The sequence below is a fragment of the Medicago sativa genome, chromosome 2, assembly GCF_051527215.1.
Source record: "Medicago sativa cultivar Bolivia chromosome 2, Bolivia_mono, whole genome shotgun sequence".
Lineage (NCBI taxonomy): Eukaryota > Viridiplantae > Streptophyta > Magnoliopsida > Fabales > Fabaceae > Medicago > Medicago sativa.
This window is the reverse complement of record NC_140750.1, coordinates 70,458,409-70,480,984: the sequence shown is the minus strand read 5'-3', so window position 1 is coordinate 70,480,984 and position 22,576 is coordinate 70,458,409. Positions and strand designations below refer to the sequence as shown.

Below are 22,576 nucleotides of genomic sequence, written 5' to 3'. Positions count from 1 at the left end.
ATCTATGAAACTTCTTGTGGTTAAATGATCTAGATAACCAAAATCTTGGCAAATAAGCTAAGTTCAACATCAAGAATTTTTCAACTAAAAAATATAGCAACAGATCCCATATTAATTCAATATCCAATGATAAAATAGAAAATATTTTGCAAACAAAGAGAAACTGACATGTTATTAAAGTGACATGAAACAATTTTTCAAAAGAATAAAAAAAATGTCATGTAAAGGATCTGAAAAAAATTAACAAACAAAAAAATAGTTAGATAAAACCAAAACAAATTGCAAGAAGGTTGAACATTGGAAGAAGAAAAAGGGAAATAATATAAGAGAGTATAAAAGACTATTAAACCCAAGTATAAGAGAGTATAAATGACTAAAGAATATCAAGCATTGTGAAAAACCAAATATCACAAAAACACCATATACGTAGAAAACTTTCAAACATTAAATAATCTTATTCTCATTCAAATGTACAACTCTAATGCCCCAACCAACCCAGTTGCTTTATAGATTTCAAAGTGGAGAATTTGATTAAGGTGAAATTGGTGAGGGCGAAATTGGTCTATGAGAAGATGATGTTGTTGGAATGATTATACGGGAATATTAAAGTGAGTGAATTTGATAGAAATAATAATTATGGATAGAGAATGCATTTGCAAGAAATAATCATTGTGTCATTGCATATTCAAGAGCATACCTTAAGTTGTGTACTACTGAAAGTTGCAGAAAAATAAATGGAGTGTCATTCTTGAACATCTATTACAGGGTGCCAATGTATGAAAATTGCATGGTAAAAAAGATTTTTATCTTGGAAAATACAGAATGTGTGTTATTGAATGTTGCAAAATATACCTGCACTCTTGTGTTGTTTGAAGTTGCACACAAAATAAATGGAGTGTAATTGTTGAGTTAATCATATATTACAGGGTGCTATATGTATGGATATTTCGTAAAAAAATATATCTCTGTCTTAAAAGATACAAATAATGTGTAGTTTAATGTTATAGACTATACGTCGAGTTATGTGTTGTTAGAAGTTGTACACAAAATAATAGAAGTTTCAATCTTGAGCCATGCACACATTTATTAGTGGGTTTCATTTTTATGGAAATTGTATGGAAAAAAAACGAAGATACAAAAAGCATGTTACAAAATGTTGCGAAATATAACTTAATGGCAGTATGTCATATTATGTCTTTAGTGTACCTTAGGAGTCATTTGACAGTCCTTTGAGTGATTTTACAATCCTTTGAGCCATTATTCGGCTTGTTTTAGTAGAGTTTAGCTAGAACTGAAGAAATTAACATTGTACTAAAAATATACAAAGAAGACCTTGAAACTGGCTCAAATTCACCTAACCAGACAACTCAGTGGTCGTGCTATGTTTTTTACAAGAACAATCAAGTTGTCTCTTGTGGTATATCCATCACGATTGTTATAGTGAAGAGAAATGGGGAAAAGAGTAAAAGAAAACGAGTGAGGCATGTTGATCTCTACATGGAGTTTCCGCGGTATTTTAATCATATATGAAGTTCCAAGTCACAAAATGGATTACAAACAGTGGAACATGAAAGATAACATCCATATCTAGAACTTTTATGAAGACACCAAAGTCCAATGTGGTCTGCAAAAAGGTGAAAAATGAAATTCATGTGAAGTAGAGAAAAGTTGTGTGATGTGCAAAATTGAAGTCCCAAAATGTGTCAGCTACTGCCTCGTGTGTGAGGCATAGAGGGAAATGCAGGTACGATTCCTAAAAAATAGAATTTTTTTTTGTTCTTTAAAATGGGCAAGACTAAAACTAGTTAGATGTCGAAAAAACACAAAAAAAAAAACGAGGGGGGGGGGGGTGGCAAAAATTCGTTTTAGAAGTTGTGGAGGCTAGGGAAACAACTTGGAAACAAGATTTCATCAACCTCTTCATCAACCTAGATTTCTTTGATTAGGTCATATAGATGAACTTTTTTCTAGCTATTTGAACCATGATATATGTTGAGTTGTCTTTGAATACAATTGATACATTTGGTTTTATTCAATTATAGTTTCTTCTTAATGTTTTCTGTGTTTATGAATGTCGATAAAATGACCTAATCTAACTAACTATTAACCCTAGCTTTGGGATTTTCCCTAATTATAATCGTTCAATCTGTAGTAGCATTAGACACATTCTATTATCACCTTTGTGGGAATAGTTTGCCGCTCATTCAAACCTTCAGAGGTTACAAAATCATCTACGACATTAGGGGGTTTTAACCAAAGAATAGTTCTAGTGTCTAAACATGCTCTCATATGATAGTTTTTGTCCATCTATTTTGATTTTTAGTGGAGTCTTTAACAGTTTTAGACAGTTCAAAGTGCTTTGAGTTGTGCATCATGCAACTTAAAGGGATTCTGAAGTGTGAAATAATGTTACAACGCGTGATGCTCAGAGGCCAACACATGTTGCGCACCAATGGTTACAAAAATATGTGCAAATGTGCGCCTACAAATACAGAAACCCTAACTAATTACAAAAATATTATTTGGTGATCATAGGAAGGCATACATATGATTTAAGAGTTAGTTTGAAATTTCACATTTCTTTCTAATTTAAACCATCATTGACCCAATCACTTTTCTTCCCTAATTTTGTATTTTATTGCAAACCAAACCTATTCCCTATGCATTCCCCCAATTTTATACATCCTAAGTATAATTGATTTGTTGAATTGAAAATCAAACAATCCATGTGAAGGCGAACTTACAATTTTTTCTACTTGTCGACAATTCACTACACTTGCTAAACTGACCATCAAGTGTTTGACGCCATTGGTGGGGGTTGTTAATGACTTTTAGCAAGGCAACTGGAATTGTACTCAGGTTTTTTATTTTATTTTATCTTCTATTAATAATATATATGTGCATGTATGCAGGCCCGGCCCTGAGGGGGTGCAAACAGCTCAACAGAGCTGGGCCTCCCCCAGCCATGGGCCTCAATTTTTTTTAATACCCACTAGTACTACTGCCCTCCAATTTTTTTTAACACCCCCAGCCATTTTGTCCTCTTGTTTTAACCTTTTAGGTCTATTAGAATTAGGTCATCTTGCTTTTGGTGTTAGGTGGGGGTTTCTCATGTATACAGTAGTCATTTTCACCTTTGGGTGTACCGCATATATACGGCACCTTGTATTTATCTTTTAAAAAATATAAATAGAACATTGCTCTTTCAAAAAAAAATAAGTTTTGATTTTATCATTGACCTCTTTTCATTCCAAGAGCCGAGCCTCTGAATTCTTAGGGACGGTCCTGTTTGTTTGTATGTATAAAAGAATAAAAATGGGTTCTTATTACCTTAGTTTGTGTTGTGCGCTGCTACTAAGGTATCTTTTTGTTGTTGTTCTTGCAAGGTCAAGAGGACTACTGATTGATTCGAGATAAGCGATAATCTACATTCACCTAAACGCATCTTGAGCGACTATGATAAAAGATCAAACTGAGGGCATGTCAATCACAGGTTTCAACTGGAAAACCTAGTAGCCTTCAAAATCAACAAATGTTGTTAGTCTTCAATGAATATCAGCTTGAATTAAATAAATTACAAGACCCACTGGAGTATCTCAACAATTTTTACGAGATATGTCAATTCTACTTCCTAGAAGGCATCACCAAAGACCAAAAGAGATTGGGGATTTTTCCAATGTATTTAGTAGGAATAGCAAAATATTGGTTGTTGCGGATTCGTTGTGAAAACCACACCAATAAAAACTTGATGTGTGGAGCAAATTAATATCAAGCAATCAATTGAAGTGGATGACAAAAATAATTCAAACAAAAATAAAACAGCAAGAGATGAAAGGAAGAAAGAGAACACAAGAATTTGTTTACCCAGTTCGGTCTAATGATGACCTACTCTGGGGGAGAGAGCAGCTCTCCGTTCCACTATAATGATATGAGTTTCTTTACAAAGAGGTATTGAGTTACAAGAATCAGTCTTCAAACCTAATTCTACCCAAGTCCCAGCCTCTTCCCGTGACCAAGAGACTCAATCCTAATAGTGCTTTGTTCAAGGTGAATCAAAACAATCCCAACCCTAGTGTTGTTGCCAAGAGAAATTCTCTATAAACCCTAGTTTGTATGTTGGCTTCTAAACCCTGTTTCTACACCACATAATCATCTGATACAAGGTTTATATTTATAGTGGAAAGCATCCCTCAAAAAAACTGAACAGAACCGGCCCATGAAAAATACGTTTTCTGAAAAAATCTGTCACGCAAAATCGGGCGCCGATTTTCCAAATCGGGCGCCGATTTTTCCAGTGCCACAGGCCTCCAAAAAACATCACAAAATCGGGCCCCGATGTGCACAAATCGGGCACCGATTTTCACAGTGCCATGATGCATTATTTTTGAGTCAATTTCCATCATTGGTTGAATGATCTACGCAATAACACTATTCATATATGGGATGAGCTAGCAGTGAAGTTCTTGGAGCAGTTTTTTTCCATCGTAATGTTCCTGGAAAAGAAGAAGAAAGACGATGGACAATTTCAAAGTTTATGGAAACATTCACCAAGTTGCAAGTTAGCATGTCATTTGTTGAGGCACTTGATCAAATACCAATGTATGCTAAATTCACGAAGGAGTTAATGAAAATCAAAAGGAAGCCAGTGGATGATGAAAATGTTGTGTTAACTGAAGAATGTAGTGCCATCATGCAAAGGAAACTTCCAACAAAGTTGAATGGTCCAGATAGGTTTATTATTCCATGCACCATTCGAAACTTAATCGGGCGCCGATTTTCACAGTGCCAGGATGCATTATTTTTGAGTCAATTTCCATCATTGGTTGAATGATCTACGCAATAACACTATTCATATATGGGATGAGCTAGCAGTGAAGTTCTTGGAGCGGTTTTTTTCCATCGTAATGTTCCTGGAAAAGAAGAAGAAAGACGATGGACAATTTCAAAGTTTATGGAAACATTCACCAAGTTGCAAGTTAGCATGTCATTTGTTGAGGCACTTGATCAAATACCAATGTATGCTAAATTCACGAAGGAGTTAATGAAAATCAAAAGGAAGCCCGTGGATGATGAAAATGTTGTGTTAACTGAAGAATGTAGTGCCATCATGCAAAGGAAACTTCCAACAAAGTTGAATGGTCCAGATAGGTTTATTATTCCATGCACCATTCGAAACTTGGAGGTTATGAACTAACTATGGGATTTGGGATCCAACATGAATTTGATGTCATTCTTGATGATGAAGAAATTTGGTTTTGAGGAATTTAAACCAACAAAAATGACACTGACATTGGCTGATGGATCAAAAAACATACCCATCTTGGATGTTGAAAGATCTTCTTATCAAGGTGGTTGATCTCTGGTTTCCTGCGACATCCTAATTCTTGATATGGATGAAGATGCGGAAGCACCCCTTCATTTTGGAACTAATTTTTTTATAACTGTCACGACAACTATAAACACGGAGCTATGTGAAATCACTCTAAGATCTTAAGATGAGCAAGTGTTTTTCAATGTTTTGAAAACAATGAAATATCCACACTGACTTGGGTGATGGTACGTAACTAGTGACGTAAAAGAAATGTTGCATAGGAGGAAATCCATGGGTTATAGTCAATTTTCTTTTTAGTAACTTTGTCTTTAACCATGTCAGTTTTCTGTTATGTATGTGTTGAAAATTGTTTGTTTAGTTGACATTGTTTGTTTCTTAAAAAATTTAAGTTTTGTAACACCCCTGTATGATAATATTTCTCTCTAAGGTATGATTTCTATTGTAACAACATGAATAGCAACAAATGTTTTCTATTTCTTTTTAGGGGACCGGGTTGGAAGCCGTAATTTATTGCCCACTTATTCACTTTTATAGGTGAATTTCTAGTCATTGGGGTTTTTGACAAAAAAATAACCTTAATTAATTATTAACATTTATCTATAAAAAAAAATTAGTTTGTTGTGTACACTGATGGATTCAACAAAGAATGAGATGACAAAACCAATTTACATTTATGACATAGAGATTTTCATTTTATAAGACATGTTCTTTTCTCCTTTCTTAAACTTCAGCAAACGGCATATGTAATTACCAAAGCTAGGCCAAACTCTTGATTAAGTGAGTTGATTTTTAAGGTGTCGTCAACCTTTACCTCCCAACTTGAGGGTGTGGTGTGGTGCTTATTAGTTCAAGCTCTTGTAGTTATCAATACATAGTACATACCCATAAATTCAATGAGGCGCTGGAAAATAATAAATTTCTACCTACTTATCTTGCTTTTTTTTTTTTTTTTGTGTCAACGCTTTGGTTCCTAAAAAAAAGAGATCTAGTAATTCGAAGCTGAGGTAAGTAAAATGTGACAAAAAAATCGTTCCGCTTAAGAATCAAATTCTCATGGTACCAAATTGCGGACTAGAGCTGCAATTACAGTTGCAATATAAAGATTTTAAAGACCTATGCAATAATATTAAATCGCAATTACGGCGAAAACGATCCTATTTAAATTTGCCTGCATTTTGCTGCAATATTAAGGTTCATCCTGTGTAACCGAGTGAAATGAAATTTAAATGGTTATATTTACCTTTGCATTCCAAACAATGAAATGTAACGAAAAGCAAATTGAAGAGGAAAAATGTAATCAACCATCTATATATAATTTTTTGTAAAACAATCTATATATAATAATTAATTAAATAGCAACATGAAATAGAATAGCACAAATACATGTTAATTTGTATCTTTCTGATTATTTATACACATATGGTGTGCATCATCTTGCTAGCTGCTTGTTTTTTCTGGTATTTTGCTTGTTGTTAAGGAAATCAAGCAAGACAGTACTCTTACACTTAGGGCATTTTGGATTGGGATCAGCCTCTGATAACAAAACATACATGTGACATTGAAGACAACCTAGGAGAACCATAGCACTTGTCTCTTCCTCAGCCTCAGAAGACACACATGATAAGTCCGTACTACAAACTGATGAAGTAGTCGAAAACTCCGAAGACATAGCTGACGATGATGAGTTTTTAGCCCGCCGGTTGAAGTATATGGATCCTCTGCGGTGGTTCTGATTCTAAGATATGCTAAGAACTTTCTAAAATGGTTGCAATGGAAGGAAGTAAAATATCTAGGATTATATTAGTGGTTTATGTTATGTTGAGCAAATAGGGTCATTATATATATTGATCAATTGAAGAGAAAGGAACAGAGGAGGAAGGTGTTTGATTGACTTTAAATATTAAGCATTAAATTTATTTAATTGTAGTAATGGAGAAAGCTAAAATAAGAGAGTTTGTACCATGCACGTTGCTAAGAGAAACTGTTTTCTTTAATGATACAGGAAATTGATCACATTGACCCGGAATTTTAGATGCATTGCTGAATCCAGACCATATACATATACTGATGTAAATGATCTTTATTATTTTTGTGTAAAGCTAAAGAGAACTATAAATTAACAATTTGACTATTCTCTAGTTGGACAATTGGACATGTTACAAAATGTCATCACATTTAATTTAATTTCAATAATATATAAACTTGTGTTGTGTGTCTTCATTTATAGTTGAAGAGTCGTGGTTAACATACAAACTAAAAAAGTCTTCACCTTCCTCTTTATAATATTAGGAAATGGATCAGGATTACGAAAAGTGGCTATACCAACACACAAAGAAGAAACTCGTTTGATTGTTTTTATATATCCACCCACCCTGTTTTTTTCTAAAATGTCAACAGGTTATTTAATTTTCCATTTATTTAAAAACGAGTGGCCTAATGAAGTTATGACCTTACTTGCAGTTCTGTTCACATTAAACTAGGACTATTATTTTAACTTCTAGTAAGTTGACACTTTTATACGCGTAATGCGTGCGTACTCAAACAAATGATCACCTTCATGCAAATCTTACTTCTTATCCGTATTGAATTTTCTGTCCAAATCGATAAAAGACAGATTACGTGCAAACATTTTCAAACAATTTTCTTGGTCACTTTTGATTTACCATAGGTTATAGTAAATCAAAATGGAAGTCAAGATTCCTGACAGACATCAAATGCTATCAGGACAATCATCAAATGAAACATATACATATGAAGAAATAGTGCTTATTTCTTGTTGAACTAATAGTGTTTTCACCGCCACTATAACATCAACAACCAAGCCTTTTCCCACTAAGTGGAGTCAGCAATATTGCAAGATAGCATTAGCATTGCTACATTCCCTTTCCAACCCATTCTCTTCACAAACTTCTTGTGATCAAAGATTAACTCTATTCTTAACAAAACGGCCCAGCATATTTTTATATTTGTCAGTGAACAGAATATTAAACACTACATTTTTCATTAAATAATAAGTGACTTACATTGAGGTAGAGCTCAAATTAGTAATTCATACAAGTAGCAAATGTGTTACAACTTACAACAATTCCTTTTAAAGGAATTAAGAAACAACTTTACAACTAGAGCATCAAGATTAGCTTCATTAACATGCTGCAAAGGCTTAATCCTCTAAAATTTGTTGTCGCTCAAGCTCAAGAATCCGCTCAGTTAGAGGACCTACAGTGCTATTTATAGTTCCATTGCTTCCTTTGCACTGCTGCAGTTGTTCCTGAAGATGCCGCACAAGTTCATTAAGTCTTCGAATATTCTTCTCCTGTACTAAAATAATCTGCAGAGAGCACCATCATTTAGAGAGAAATTCAGTAAAATTAAAATAGCATGGCCACAACAAATATTTATCTGTTATAAAATTTGGAGTTAGAGAGCTTAAACGTAAAAACATGCAACAATTATACAAAGATATAGCACTAAGTTATATACAAGGATGACAAGCATCATAATATATGGGCCAACTTGAAATAGATTTTACTCCCTCTGGTCCTTGTAAGAGAAAATTGGGTCAACAAAAATCAACATATTTTGTCAAAGACCAAACACATTGACTTTTGTTACCTCACTTTCTCTTATTTAGGACCGGTTGTTGACCCAACTTTCTCTTATTTAGGACCGGAAGGAGCAACGTACAAGAGTTTTTCCGCTAATATAAGTATTTGATTTCTAGTTTATGATAAAACCATTTATGGAGATTGTGTAGAAGCTTATCTTAACTTATGCACACAATTGTTGTTTAGAAAACTCCATAGTCCTCGTGAGCTTAGCTTAGTTGGTAGCGACAATGCATAATATATGCAAGGTGCGGGGTTCAAACCCCGGCCACCACCACAAAAAAAAAGACTATTTCAACTTTTCTAACACAAGTATTTGGAGAATATTCTATCTGAACTGACTCTTATCTCGTTTTTGGTTTGACACATTTTGTCTTTAGCACCAAGACAATTTATGGCTCAGGCTCCAAAATTTACAACAATATTTTCACATAATGACTGATCAATATTGAATCATACAGAGGATAGGATGCAATTTTCCAACGAATGTGATGTTCGTATATATCTTCTACAAGTGCAAATGTTCTTAAAAAGAGACATTCAAATCTAAACCCATAAATGCATCACTATTCCCACAGTGAGATAACATTTAAATTGCAACGCCAAAATTCACTCAAATGAAATGTTTTAACTCGAAAGAATTACAGTATAAGATAAACAATATAGATAGTAGATACAGGGTATCCAATTTGATAATACAAATATGCTTGAAAAATATATGATAAGTTGATATGAACCAAGCAAAATAGAATGGAATATTGAATATTATTAGTGCTACTCTGGAAATAGTGTATGGAAATATATTATTAATGTGAGAAGGGCAATGGATTGGAGTTATACTCCTTACCAACATGAGAAGGAAACACATTTGTTTTTCATAAGATTTCATTGATTGCACACATTTGTGTTTCCTTGCACAAAAAAGGGCAACCCGGTGCACTGAAGCTCCCGCATACGCAGGGTCCGGGTCCTTGCACAAATCGATGAAATTTATCAAATCTGTGAATCTTTTGGGGGTGGGGGGGAGTATGTTAGATCCTCAGTAGTTAGGAGCAGTGTGGTCAGGATGAGTGCTGGCTCGTAGGATCGTACAATTCTACGTTCCACAGCACCTCGACCATACTTCGACTTTACTCCGGTTCGTTTTTGCTCTGTTTTCTGTTTTTTGCCATGTTCCTCTGTTTCCTCTGTTTTTTGCCGTTTTTTCTCTGTTTTTCTCTATTTTGTTGCTTGGTTCCTCTGTTTTTCCTCTATTTTCTCTATCTATTTCTCTCAACTCTATCAACAACCTACAGATCCTACTTACAAACCATGTTACGTGCCTCATGTTTACTTTCTTTCACCGGCCACCGATCCTACGTAGGATCTTGATCCTGACTACATTGGTTAGGAGGATTGGAAATATTGAAAATACCCACTCAAAATGGGCTGCGACTAACAGAATGGGACAAGTTGCAGAGAGTAGTGGTCGAGAAATAGGAAATGAGAGAGAGAAGGCTGAAAATAAGAGAGGGCGGGTAAAGAGATTATTTTAAAATTTGACGTAAATTGAAGGAAACAAACATATTTGTGCTTCATTATTGAACAGAACTTGAGCATTGCTGATGAATTTTAAAAACACTGATGTGCACACAATTCCTCAACAAAATGCCAATGAATACCAAAAAGGTTAAAAAAAACGCAACTCCCCAAGCAAAAGCTCGTTACCATATAAAGTAATTTATCAGTTCTAAATGGCCAAGAATTGGTAAGATGTGCAAAGGAAATTCATTACAAATTGCTACCCCATTGCCATTTTTAATCATTTTGTTAAGGAAGCAACCAATTAGATTAAAACCCAATCGCACACTTTGGTAAATATAGTTATTTTCATTATTTTTCTTAAAGTAATCAGAAAGGTAATTGTATTCCTCAAATTGCCCATCATGGGAACTTGTTCCATAAGAATAAAATGGTTATTGAAAAATAAAATCTAATTTTTAAGGATCTTTTAGTACTAAATAATTAGATTAAATATGATAGAATTAGTTAAGATTTGCTTAAATTTTAGACCACCAAACATGACTTTTTTGTTGCTTATATTCGAAACCAGAGTATGTCTCTATTGATATATAACCAAGCCATATATAGCTTCCAAATTCCACCAACACTGTTAATTCCAAATCACTCATCTTGATTTCAACAAGTCTACTCATTGACAATCTTAGGACTTTTATGTTTTTTGAGCTCTAGTTTTAGGGGAGGAGAAGTCAACAAGAATATCTATAATCATCATTGAAAAGAGAATACCAAACACTCCTCCCAAAAGATCACACAAAAAAAGAGGCAGCTTTTAATGTGGTAACTTTGAGTTTTGATCCACCAATGATCTGTTCAAAATATCACATAATGCAGGCTTAGGGATTAATTTGAAGTTTTATATTTAGAGTCTTGTAACGTTTAAGACAGCGTTTGAAAGCTTGGACACTAATTTTTTTTTTAAGGCCCATGCTAGCAAGTAACTTAAGGACACGTGTTAAGAAGTTAAAAGAAAGAAATGATAAATTTTACGTAGAAAAAAAAGTCAATTTCTAAAGTTTCAAAGTGTTAAATGCACCACTGCTAAAATAAACTTTCATTTTGGACTTCTTAACAGGTGCCATCAGGGCACTAGGGCACTTGTTAGCATTTCCCTTACTTTAAATCCATCATTGTAATGCCACAAAAGTGAAGGCCCAAAAATACAAATCTTCATTATGAAGAAGGGATTACAAAATACGTTCATCATTCAAGGTTATGTCATTTCTATACTATTCTAAGGTTTGAAGTTAACTATAGGTGGATTTTGAAATCAAAGACATTTTTGTTAGTACAGGTAATATGGGGAACATGGGGTTTTGTTGCTAATGGGTTTCAGTTCCCTAGGCAGTGAGTTTGATGGTGTTTTTGTCAGTATCCTATGCAAATAATTTTGTCAAGCAATTGTTTTCCAGAAAAAATATTCAGATGAAATGACACGGTATAAATAACGCTCGAGTGGACTCCACCCTGAGACATAAGCCAAGTGCAAGATGAAATTTATGCTAATGTTTAAAATTTAGATTTGTTTTGGGTGTTGATACTCCCAAACTATGTCATATTGCCATGTGCACAATCTTGTCAATGAGTCCCTTACGTAGTCATACAATACATAGGGCCTATTTAGATTGGCTTATTTGAGCTTATATACTGGCATAAGTTTTGTGAGAATGTTTGGGAGAACTTATGAGAACAGCTTATAACATTGTTCATAATCTATTTTCAGCTTATTTTCATAAATTCTCCTAGATAGCTTATACAAAAATAATCTATCTTTACTTCATTAGTTGCTATAGAAATATATTATACACAAGCACTTATAATGATAAGCGCTTATGCTATAAACTGGAAATAAGTTGTATATCCAAACAAAGCCTATAACAATAACAATAGGCAAGAGACAATCTAAGCTATTAGGGTTTGCAGTCTCAGACCAAAAACTTCTCATCAAAAAACCATGAAACAGATACTACACCACATAACTAAACCTACCAATTATATCAAGTAAACACTCCAAAACAGAGATAGTTATCATTAATTCATAAACTAAACATAAATAAAAGATAAGAAAAAACTGAAAAAACCTTCTCTTTAACAGTTTCTTCAGCATTAGAAATACGATGTTGCTTTTGAGTTACACTAGAATTCGACTCAACATCAGACACAAGCGGTTGCTTCCACTCAAATTGCGAAGTGATTATAAGTATAATCAACAAGAAAACAAGTAACATAGGCCTTGACATGATTCCTTCTAATAATAAATAATTACAGTATCAACACCTGTTCCACATTCAAAATCAAATAATCATAAGCTACAACTTACAGGATACAATTGATTAATTTGATAAGCATGAAAGTCAAATGAAGTCAAAAACGGTAAAGAAATTAAAGTGGAAATTGAAATTAGGGTTAAGTAATTGAAGATGATGGATAATTAAGGAAATGAGAGTGAAATTGAAAGGAGAAGACTTACGGAAGAGTGTTATTGAGGAAACGCTAAATTCATTATCGATCTGTGAGGAGTTTAGGGTTTCCCCCTCTTTCCTCAGAGTGTGAGGTTAGGGGGGTGAGAAAGTAAGTTTGGGAGGAGGTAAGATATGGAAACGGAGAGTGACGTGGCAATGATAAACGCGGTGGTTGAGGTCGGTTGGGAAGTGAAAGCGACGACGGTGATGAGTGTGATTGAAACCTGCAGCAGAGTAACGCGTTTTCGAGGAAGATGAAGTTTGTGATATATGTTATGGTTGAGAACACAACAGTGTATCGTAGGACTCAAGTCGAGTATGTATTGTAAACAAAGTTTTTATTTTTTGTTTTTTAATGAAAAGTCAAATAGAATTTGTTTTTTTCCATAGATTTGCTCTGGTATGAAATAATCATATTTGATGTACCTCGGACGTTAAATTCGGGTTTTTTTTAATGTTATTTGAACAACCATTTTATTTTATAGGATAATTTATGGGACAGCCAAAATATATAAAAGAATATAGATATTGGTATAAAAACCAAAGGAATAAAGAGAGAAAATAAATATATAATGTAAATATAAGAGATAAAGTTGTCACAAAATAATTGTTTAAATATCATTTTTCTATTTTTTTCCGTCAATATCCAAAGACGAATTCTTTATATTATGGGAGTTTAACTTCTTCCACCAGATCCGCATAGTAACTTTTTAGTATTGATTTTAAGGCAAAAAATCATCCAATTTAAAGATTTAAATCATGTGGTTTGGTTCATTTTGGATGTCTTCCATAAAAGATTTTAGTCTAATTAAAGTAGGGTTAGTTTAGAATGGTTTTCTGTTGATTTAATTTATAATTACATAATGCAAACAAGTTTCATACAAAATATAAAATATTAAAAAAATTATATTACAAAATAAGAATGATTGATTATTAAAAAAACGATTGATTATGTTTGTAACATATTAAATTAAACCAATAAATACCATTAAAAAATGAAAATCAACAAATAATATAATAATCCAATATCTCATACTAATACAAAATAAATTACTATTAAAAATTATGTGTTTTGGTTCAATTTAGTTTGAAAACAAAACAAATTGGAATTTGATATAATCGGAGCAGTTTTTACAAAAAGGACTTCAATAATATTCATTTTTATGGAGTTTTCAATTACTTCGAACTAGTTCGCAGTTTTGACTTAAATCGACTTCAATATGAACACCCCTAACATACATTGTTAGTGTAAATTAGTCCGTAATTCATAGCAAATATTTTAAGAATAAGTGGTGACAATGACAAGGTCCACTTTGATATCTAATAAACGGAGTTCACTTCAAGTTCATTTGACACAAAAATAAGTTTGCAGAGTATATTCCACAAAAACTAATTTAAGAGCAAAATTTAGTGATAGCAATTGAAATTATCCAAAGTAAATTATCATGTGCATATGAGAATATTAAGTGGGTATAGTGTAGCTACCTATGATAAGAAAGAGATATGAGGTAGTTCTTAAGATGAATGTCAGGTCATTTTTAAGGCCTTTTGAGGTTAGGAGACCTGCAACTGAAAGGTCCTTTTTGGTTAGTACCATCTTTCTAGAACCTCCAGTACAAAATATCAGTCATCTTTGACTTACATTTCAGAAGGAATTTTTCCCTCTCACAGAATCAGTTTTGATGTACACATTCAAAAAACCACAAAATATCATCCAAAAATACACTTCCAGAGCCATATCATAAACGTCAAGTAGAGGAAATTGTTCTAAAAATTTATCAGTCCTCTTAAACCCAGTTTAGTGAATTTAGATTCTCTATGGCCGCTGCGCGGTACAACAGCAATGGAATTTAGAAACTTGGATAGTACTAATCACAATTTACACCTGAAATTTTCCTACAATATTTCTAACTTGTTTGTGACCACCAAATGAAGACCAAAATAATATAGCCGTGAGAGTGAAAATGAAGAAAGCAAATATCATCAAACGATTGGTCATTCTGGCAAAGAAGCTACTCTTGGACTGGTGCTTTGTTTTTGAGAAACGAGCTCCTGGTTGAGAATGTGTTGGTTTCGCAACCCTTAATCGTATTCTCCGTTGTGCAGTGCCTTGGCATGGATGAGAATGTGCAAGGTTATTTGGTCTTGTTTGAGCTCCTTGAGACATTGATGATTCATCTAATTTTATGATATCATTCCTTAGTATCTCAGCATAACAATCCTCTTCATCCATCTACATAACAATATCATCATAAAAGGCTAAGTAACATTAAATGCTCAATTTTATCCGATGCAAAAAGCTGAATCTAGTCTAATAATATACGTGTAATGTACTCATTCTACGGTTGCAAAAGTTTTTTTCTGTTAACTTCAAAATCAATTTTATACCTTTAGCTGGCCCGAAGAGTCTGTCAAAAAACCGTCATTAGCTGGTCGCTGATTTGATTCAGACACAGAATCGATTTGTTCCATTGAAGCTGAACAATAACTGCTGCTTCCCCGTTTGGAACTACCATCAACCTCCTTTTCTTGTTCGCAGACACCCCTTTCTCTATGATCAGTACCGCCTTCTGAGATAGCACAATCACTTTCATGTGAATTTACTGGGTTTATTTGACCAGCACAATCACTTTCATGTGAATGTACAGGATTTATTTGACTTGAAGATGCTCTATTTGAAACATCGTTAACACGAAACTCTGTGTTCCTCTTGAGACGACAAACAACCAAAGAATCCTGAAACATACATAACAAACAACAAACAAATAATTTATGAGTCACTCTTGTTTTTTAACATTCATAGGGAGAGGAAGGATACATTCAGATTATTACCCACCGGAGACCTGTCACTGACACAGTACTCGTGCATAATCCATTCTGTCCTTTCACCCTTAGGTGCACGACCTAAGTGAAACACCAAAGTTCGCTTTGTACCTATGACATTAGAACCCGATTTCACGTTGCGCTCTTTTCCAGTGGCTTTCCAATAGCCACAGTCAGTAGCTCTTTTACTTTGTGAACCATTTGGATATTTTCTTCCACGGGGAGAGAAGAAGAACCACTCGTTATCTGATTGAATGAATGATTTGGCTGGTTTCAAACAAGTATTATTCAGTCAGCTTACAAATTTTCTGCTGAGTTAATTGGATAAATTTAAACTTCAAACATGCATAGCAATTTTAAACTGTGTTTATCTTCTGAACAACATTTCTCAAATTATTACCGGTGTCAATGTATGACTATCGTGTCTATGTCAATGTGTCGGTGTTAACGCATTTAGGGTGAGGGGATTTAGTGATAAGGAAACTACTCAGGCACATATGTGTAGGTTTTTCATGGGGGGTCAACATAATAATGAGAGGCATAAATGGACCCTACATGAAATTCATACAATGCAGTAATTAGATGCAAGTATCCAAGAAAGTCCTCTGTTTGTACACTTATATTGTGATTTATTTGTCAATGACTCATTCACACACAACACAGAAATAAGAATCTCCCCAGGTCCCACCAACATACATATTTTCTGTGTGGAACCAAATAACATTTTCAATGCTCAAAACGTGGTTTCATTTTTCATATGTTGAAACTTGGCACAGGTTTGGTATCACGGTGGATATGTCATAATCACAGCATCGTGATTATAGTATCATTCCGTGATACCAACACAGGCTAGGGTTTCAATTTCCAAAAGCATGATTAAAATGATGTGTAATTGAATTGAATAAACTCTCATGTCACATACCAACAATTCCAGCTAAGCTAATCAACCCAATAATTCACAATCCCACACCTTCCAAATATGCCAAAAAAAACTATTCTAAGTATTTAAGAACCAACGACACACAACACATGAAATTGAAAGCAAAAAATAAAAATAAGTTCCAAATATTTAAAACTAAAAACAAAAATATATAGAAAAGAAAGAGACACCTTACCTGGTAAATCCCAAGGTTCATATTTACAAAGCTCAACCTCAGAAATAACTTGAACACTTTCTTCATGACCATCCAATTTTTTTCTAAGGTAATAAGAAATCAACTCTTCATCAGTAGGACAGAATCTAAAACCAGGGAACATAGACGAAGCAGCAATAGACATCTGAGCTTCCTTTGAAACAACTATCTCCATCTTCTTCCCACCTCTCTTTTTTCTTCTCAACACACAAATAATAATAATAATAATAATAATAATATAATAAAGAAGCTAGCTAGGGTTTAATTAAGGTTTAAGTTAGTAGTATATACAAAACCTGTTGCAAAGGTGATTGTGATTGTTCTTTGCTTGGTTAAGGGTGGCAAGGTAAGGCAAGTGGGGGTATGGGAAGGGTCGGCAAAGAATGAGTAAAGACAAAGAAGTGGAATGGTGCGGTTCTATTTTCTGTGTTGTCAATGTGTCACCACCCACGTGCAATACTGCTTTCTCTACCACCGTTTCTTTCTTCAGGTTTTTCTTATCTTTCTTTCTTTTTTTAATCATGTCAGACATTGACTTCATCTATAGTCAGTAGTATGTACTCACATATTCCTACTTCTTGTAATAAATACATCTATCAAATAATTCGCCAAAAAATAAATAAATTAGTTTTTTTTTTGAAGGAATAAAATAAATATATTAGTTGTTGTTTTAACTCACTTTAGTCGACATAGATGTTGCATTGTAAATAGGGACGGGTATGGTTCGGTTTAGAATGAAAATTGAATCGAATTAAATTGAAAATAAAATTCTGAATATTTATAAGGACAATTTACTTAATTAACCCTTGATAGTATGTACTTGGGACAAAAGGTTGGCTCGTGGTTTGGTGGTGGACAAAAATTCTTGTTTGGGTCCAATTCCTTACTATGTGGTTGTGCAGTTTCATGACCAATTTTTAAATCAGATAGGATCAAACTAATTATTTAGTTTAATCTCCTATTTTTGGCGAATGAGAAAGAGTTAGAGACACAATTTGTTGACAGTTTGTTTTTCATTTCTACGCAAATTTCTATATATTTGTGTATGACTACCGACTAGTCTCGAATGTCTTATTCCGTTCGGTAGTTCAATCCTCAAGTTTACTACCTTAGTAAATTACATACAATTTTTCTTAGAATTTAAGTTAAGTTGAAGTTAACTTTACAAAAATGGTTTAGAAGTGAGATATGTCCCTCACTTGTTAAATCTTTTTTGATACATGATTCAAAGAATCCAAATGTGATTAACTCACTACAATTATGCAACCATGCCAACATGTCAGAGTTCCATACCTTTACATCGTTTACTGTTTGTTGATACAAACTTGTTGGTGGCAACTGGCAAGAAAAGTAGCTTTATTAAAGCACAAAAGCTAACTAAAGAAAAATAATGCCTTAAGTTTAGTCTTTCTTTACTTGCATCATACGTTAACGTTAAAACGAATAAATAAGGAAGAAACCTTGAAAGATTTGAACTTATATATATAAATATAAATTTTAAGCATCCAAATTTCCATCTCCAGTTACTAGTTTAAATTTGATTAGAAAACACTGTATATTGTTACTGATAATGTTACTTGACCTATTGTTCATTTTCCAAGCTGCACTTAAATGGACCTCCTTGAGGTAGTTTAGGTTTGATTAATTTAACACAAAACTTTAGGTAAATTTTGAGAATATGTTGGTGTAAACTTTGTTTGTGCTGAATATAAACTCTCCATGAAAAATAAATACTAACACAAAACAGAAATTGAATAAGCTTTTCAATATAACTAACACTACCCTATAAAAAAAATTGAAAAATCCTTTTATTTTCTTCGTGCACAATCTTTCTTCATATCATGTCCCTCCAAAGCCAGGGCATTTTCCTCTCCTTCCCCATCAATGTACCTCAAACTCAAAAGTTTACCACTTTCTTTATCAAAATCTGGAAATGATATATGGTCTCTTAGACTCATAATAGGCTTATAGGTATAACCCTCATTTTCTTCTTTATCATCTTGTATTTCATCTCCAAAAATAAATTCAATTGATTTTCCACTTTCAAGCTGATCAAAACTTTCTTGAATATTTATACCATCAAAGTCCTTCTTTTTAGTACTATTTGTAGTTCCCTTGTTGAAGCAAATACTTCCCCAATCTTTAAAAGATCTTCTCCCTATATCTTTATCAATTGAAACTCTTTTTGCCTCAAAAAGTGGAATATTCTCACAAGAATAATTCCACTTGTAACTTTTTTTGTCATTGTCCATATTCAATTCAATAGATTGAAGATCACTCTCAACTGACTCATCTTCATGCTCTATTGAATCGTTATCTTCATCTAGATTTTGAAATTCCAAAAATGTTTTGTTCAAATAGAATTCAAGATCCTTGAGTTTTTTAAGCCCTGGATTAACATCAATGTCATCACCTTTCTCTTCTTCTTTATTTCTTATAAAGTTCTCAAGCTCATTTCTTAGAATTTCTAGCATTGCACTTTTCTCTTCAAATTGATACTTGGCTTCTGAGAGCTTCATATGGACTCGTTCTTCGCGCAAAATATCGGCTAACTGAAGCATTTCTCTCTCCTTTTCAACTTCTTCTCGAATTTTCTCTGATTCCCTTTTCATTTCCTCTACTTGTGATCTATCTTCTCCAACACCTTTGGCTAATTCATCACAAACTTGCTCCAAAATCTCTTTAGCCCTTTTCTCCATTTCGTGTTCTTTCGACAATTTTGAATAGGAATTTTTTATGTTCTCCATTTCTTTGGAAATCTTCATGTTCAGTCTCTCAGTTTGCCTCCTTAGCTTCTTCTCAAATTCAAGCTCTTGCGCTATGCTCATTGTCACCTCGCGAATCTTCTCTCTTTCTCTTCTTTGCCAAGCAATCTTTTCCTCTTCAAAATGCTTCATGAGATACTCAATATTGTTCTGATTGGAGCTTTGTTCTTGAATGAATTGATCGATTTGGTTGCGGGCGAGATCAAGCTCGTTACTCATAGCCAAGATGAGGGGCATGCTGCTCAACGAATGCTTCTCTTCAACGACAATTTGACTTAACACCTTTAGAAGCTTCTTCAATGTAGATACGCCGCTTTTAGCTTCCTTAAGACGGTTCTTGACTCCAACCTTACATTTACCACAATTCTTCTTGCGTTTTGGCTTATTGCTAACATTCTGCATTTCAACATAGTTTAACTTGATCCTTCTCAACCGTGACCAAAAATAAATAAGTATAGATGAAATCATAATCTAATATGTATCACTATTCTTGATAGAAGGCATTGAGAAGTGAAAAGTAAAATGGAAATTATATTGATAATGAGAGAATGAACTGCATCAGTGCATACATAAGGTTTATATAGTCAATAAGAAGAACAACTAACTAGTGTAACAAACTAATATAACTAACTTTTTTCTTGACTGAACACTATTATAACTAACTTTTATATATAATAATATGTTAAGTGTATGTTTGGACCGGTGAATTTGGCAAAAACACGTTGGCACGCCGTGATTTTGTTGAAGCTCTAAATTGTAGCTTTTTGTCAAAATCACAGTAGTTCAACGTGATTCTATTGTATCATTGTCAACCAAAAACTGTGTGACAATCAAAGTCAACAGATTTTAAAACTTCACAACTAATTTGTGTCTATTTTTATTATTGTAACATATCATCATGTTGATCATTAGTTAATCTAATAAAAAATGGTATAGTATATGATGATTAAGCATAATGAAATATGTGTACCAGATTTCTAATTGATTATATTCATTACAAAACTTACCTCTATTAAATCAGCATTGCAACCAGCATCCATGCCTCTAAAGCAGGGATCAACAAAGTGAAATTGTTGAGATAAATCTGACACAATTCTTTTGCAGCCATCAACTTCAATACCTTTTGTTCTCTGCTTTACCTTAATCATATTTGTAAAAAAAACAGGATTTCATTTTCACCATTGAACTAACAAAGTTTATTCACAAATGAAAAAATAAAAATTAAAAACTTTTATATGAATTTAGTAATTTACCTCTGAGAAAGGACTAACCAATGGATCTAACTTTTGTGGTCCCAACAACACTGATCTACATAACCTCTCAACTTTGTCTCTTTCCTTATTGCTTTTCATTGATTCCTTCTTGATCCTTGAAGGAGTTAAATCATTGATTTCCCATAGTGTAGCAGCAAGTTTTCTAGCAGACACAGAAATTTCTTTCTTCTCTTTCAAAGGTAATCCAGAACGTGAACAATGCAAAGCTGTGTTTTTTGTGGCATGGTGATGATGAGTTGCCATAGAAGGTGACTTTGAACTTGTTTTCCACATAGGTGCTGGTGTATTGTATCCACTTTTCTTCCCCATTAAAATGGCTCTCTTAAATCTATATCTTCTTGAAAAGGGTGATGAAGACGAAGTGGAGGAACAACCTCGTTTTCTGATCTTGTTATGTTTCTGTTTAAGATGTTTTGTCTGACACGAGGACATAATGGAAATTGTGAAACAAAAAATCAGTGAGCAAATATCTCAAATTTATAAGATTTATTGGATCATATATAAATAGTGATGATTCTAATGGAAGTTTTTATAAAAAAAAAGGTCCGCGATCGCAATTCTTAGCAATGTCAAGAATTGCGACGCGACGGCAACTGCAATTTAAAAACATTGGATGAGGTTAGGAAGGTGTTTGGTTTGGATGCAAAAGTTTTATGAGAGGAGTGTTTGTGGGAGTTCAAGTTGAGGTCAGCATTATGGGATTTTTCCAATGTTTTGGTAAGATGATGGAACTATTAGCATTGAAGTTAGTGTAAAGTGGGTTGTGAAAGATCATGTATACTTGTTCTTTTTGGTCCCTAGAATAGCGTATTTGAATGTGTAAAGGGATTTGAGGACCAAAAAAGTGGGAATCTGTCAACATATATTGGAAGATACGTTAAGGGTTAGCAATAAATGGAAGCTTTAAGTTGATTGAGAGGGAAAGGAAAAGGGATCAGAGAATTATGAAAGTGAAAGAAGAATGAGAAGAAGATATGAAGAAAAGTGGTCACAATTCAATGGCCATTTGGTTAGTTAGAAGTTAGAAAAAGTGATATACTATAGTACTATTTCTCCTTATAGCAAATTTAAAATTTATTTAATGGCAATGATTTGCTCAATAGGTGTCATGAAGAAAAAAACAAATATTTTAATAATGTCATGAAAGAAAGTTAATTGAAATTCAAATAATTCTTCTCATTGGAGCCTAGTCAAGATATATACTAATTGATTCATTGAATGTTCAATAATAGTGGTTTGATGAGGGTGATTTCAATGATAATTGACTTCATAATTTGATGGATTGTACTAGTAAAAGCATTTTGTGAAGATAATCCCCTGATTTGATAATTATAAGACAGATTCTATTAATAACATGCATCTTAGAGAAAAGCATGTTAACCTATGAAGCCCGGATACTCCAAAATGGTGCCGTACCCGTGTCGGATACGTATCGGATACCGATACTCCGCGGATACTCCGGATACCGTATCCCAGAAGTATCGGAATTAATTATTTTAATTTAAAATATATATTTTATCGGATACTTAAAAGATAATCGACGGATACACACAGATACTTATAAGATACTTCACACAGACGTATCCAAAAAAAATGAAGTGTATAAAAATGAAATTTTGTTG

At 33.5% G+C, this 22,576-nt stretch overlaps 3 protein-coding genes across 4 annotated transcripts; all 3 read right to left on the bottom strand.

Moving 5' to 3' along the window:
• Positions 1–8,316: 8,316 nt before the first annotated feature.
• On the bottom strand, positions 8,317–13,248 carry LOC146950251 (uncharacterized). Its single transcript, XM_085746193.1, has 3 exons — positions 12,968–13,248; positions 12,579–12,774; positions 8,317–8,660 (listed from the first exon to the last, which is right to left on the bottom strand). The coding sequence occupies exons 2-3, from the start codon at positions 12,735–12,737 to the stop codon at positions 8,493–8,495; spliced, it is 327 nt and encodes a 108-aa protein (XP_085602319.1). The 5' UTR covers positions 12,738–12,774; positions 12,968–13,248; the 3' UTR covers positions 8,317–8,492.
• A 1,421-nt stretch (positions 13,249–14,669) lies between these two features.
• Positions 14,670–17,468, bottom strand: LOC146950250 (NAC domain-containing protein 40-like). The gene is made up of 4 exons (XM_085746192.1): positions 16,898–17,468; positions 15,796–16,049; positions 15,348–15,695; positions 14,670–15,192 (listed from the first exon to the last, which is right to left on the bottom strand). The coding sequence occupies exons 1-4, from the start codon at positions 17,088–17,090 to the stop codon at positions 14,839–14,841; spliced, it is 1,149 nt and encodes a 382-aa protein (XP_085602318.1). The 5' UTR covers positions 17,091–17,468; the 3' UTR covers positions 14,670–14,838.
• Positions 17,469–18,573: 1,105 nt separating this feature from the next.
• Positions 18,574–22,055, bottom strand: LOC146950249 (uncharacterized). Of its 2 annotated transcripts, none has more exons than XM_085746190.1 (3): positions 20,934–22,055; positions 20,688–20,819; positions 18,574–20,076 (listed from the first exon to the last, which is right to left on the bottom strand). In XM_085746190.1, the coding sequence occupies exons 1-3, from the start codon at positions 21,384–21,386 to the stop codon at positions 18,724–18,726; spliced, it is 1,938 nt and encodes a 645-aa protein (XP_085602316.1). In that variant the 5' UTR covers positions 21,387–22,055; the 3' UTR covers positions 18,574–18,723. The 2 variants fall into 2 exon arrangements, with proteins under 2 accessions (XP_085602316.1, XP_085602315.1); XM_085746189.1 differs by having other exon boundaries at positions 20,688–20,810; positions 20,934–21,528.
• Positions 22,056–22,576: the final 521 nt, after the last annotated feature.

Bases quoted from the DNA above. Each gene is read 5' to 3' on its own strand.
- LOC146950250 (XM_085746192.1), bottom strand. From the start codon at position 17,090: ATGGAGATAGTTGTTTCAAAGGAAGCTCAGATGTCTATTGCTGCTTCG. The intron at 16,050-16,897 runs GTAAGGTGTCTC...GTTTGAAACCAG, and splicing joins TGAACCTTGGGATTTACCAG to CCAAATCATTCATTCAATCA. The intron at 15,193-15,347 runs GTATAAAATTGA...ATTGTTATGTAG, and splicing joins ACTCTTCGGGCCAGCTAAAG to ATGGATGAAGAGGATTGTTA.
- LOC146950251 (XM_085746193.1), bottom strand. From the start codon at position 12,737: ATGTCAAGGCCTATGTTACTTGTTTTCTTGTTGATTATACTTATAATC. The intron at 8,661-12,578 runs GTTTTTTCAGTT...TGCTCTCTGCAG, and splicing joins AAGAAACTGTTAAAGAGAAG to ATTATTTTAGTACAGGAGAA.
- LOC146950249 (XM_085746190.1), bottom strand. From the start codon at position 21,386: ATGTCCTCGTGTCAGACAAAACATCTTAAACAGAAACATAACAAGATC. The intron at 20,820-20,933 runs GTAAATTACTAA...AATATGATTAAG, and splicing joins TGGTTAGTCCTTTCTCAGAG to GTAAAGCAGAGAACAAAAGG. The intron at 20,077-20,687 runs GTAAGTTTTGTA...GTTGAAATGCAG, and splicing joins GCAATGCTGATTTAATAGAG to AATGTTAGCAATAAGCCAAA.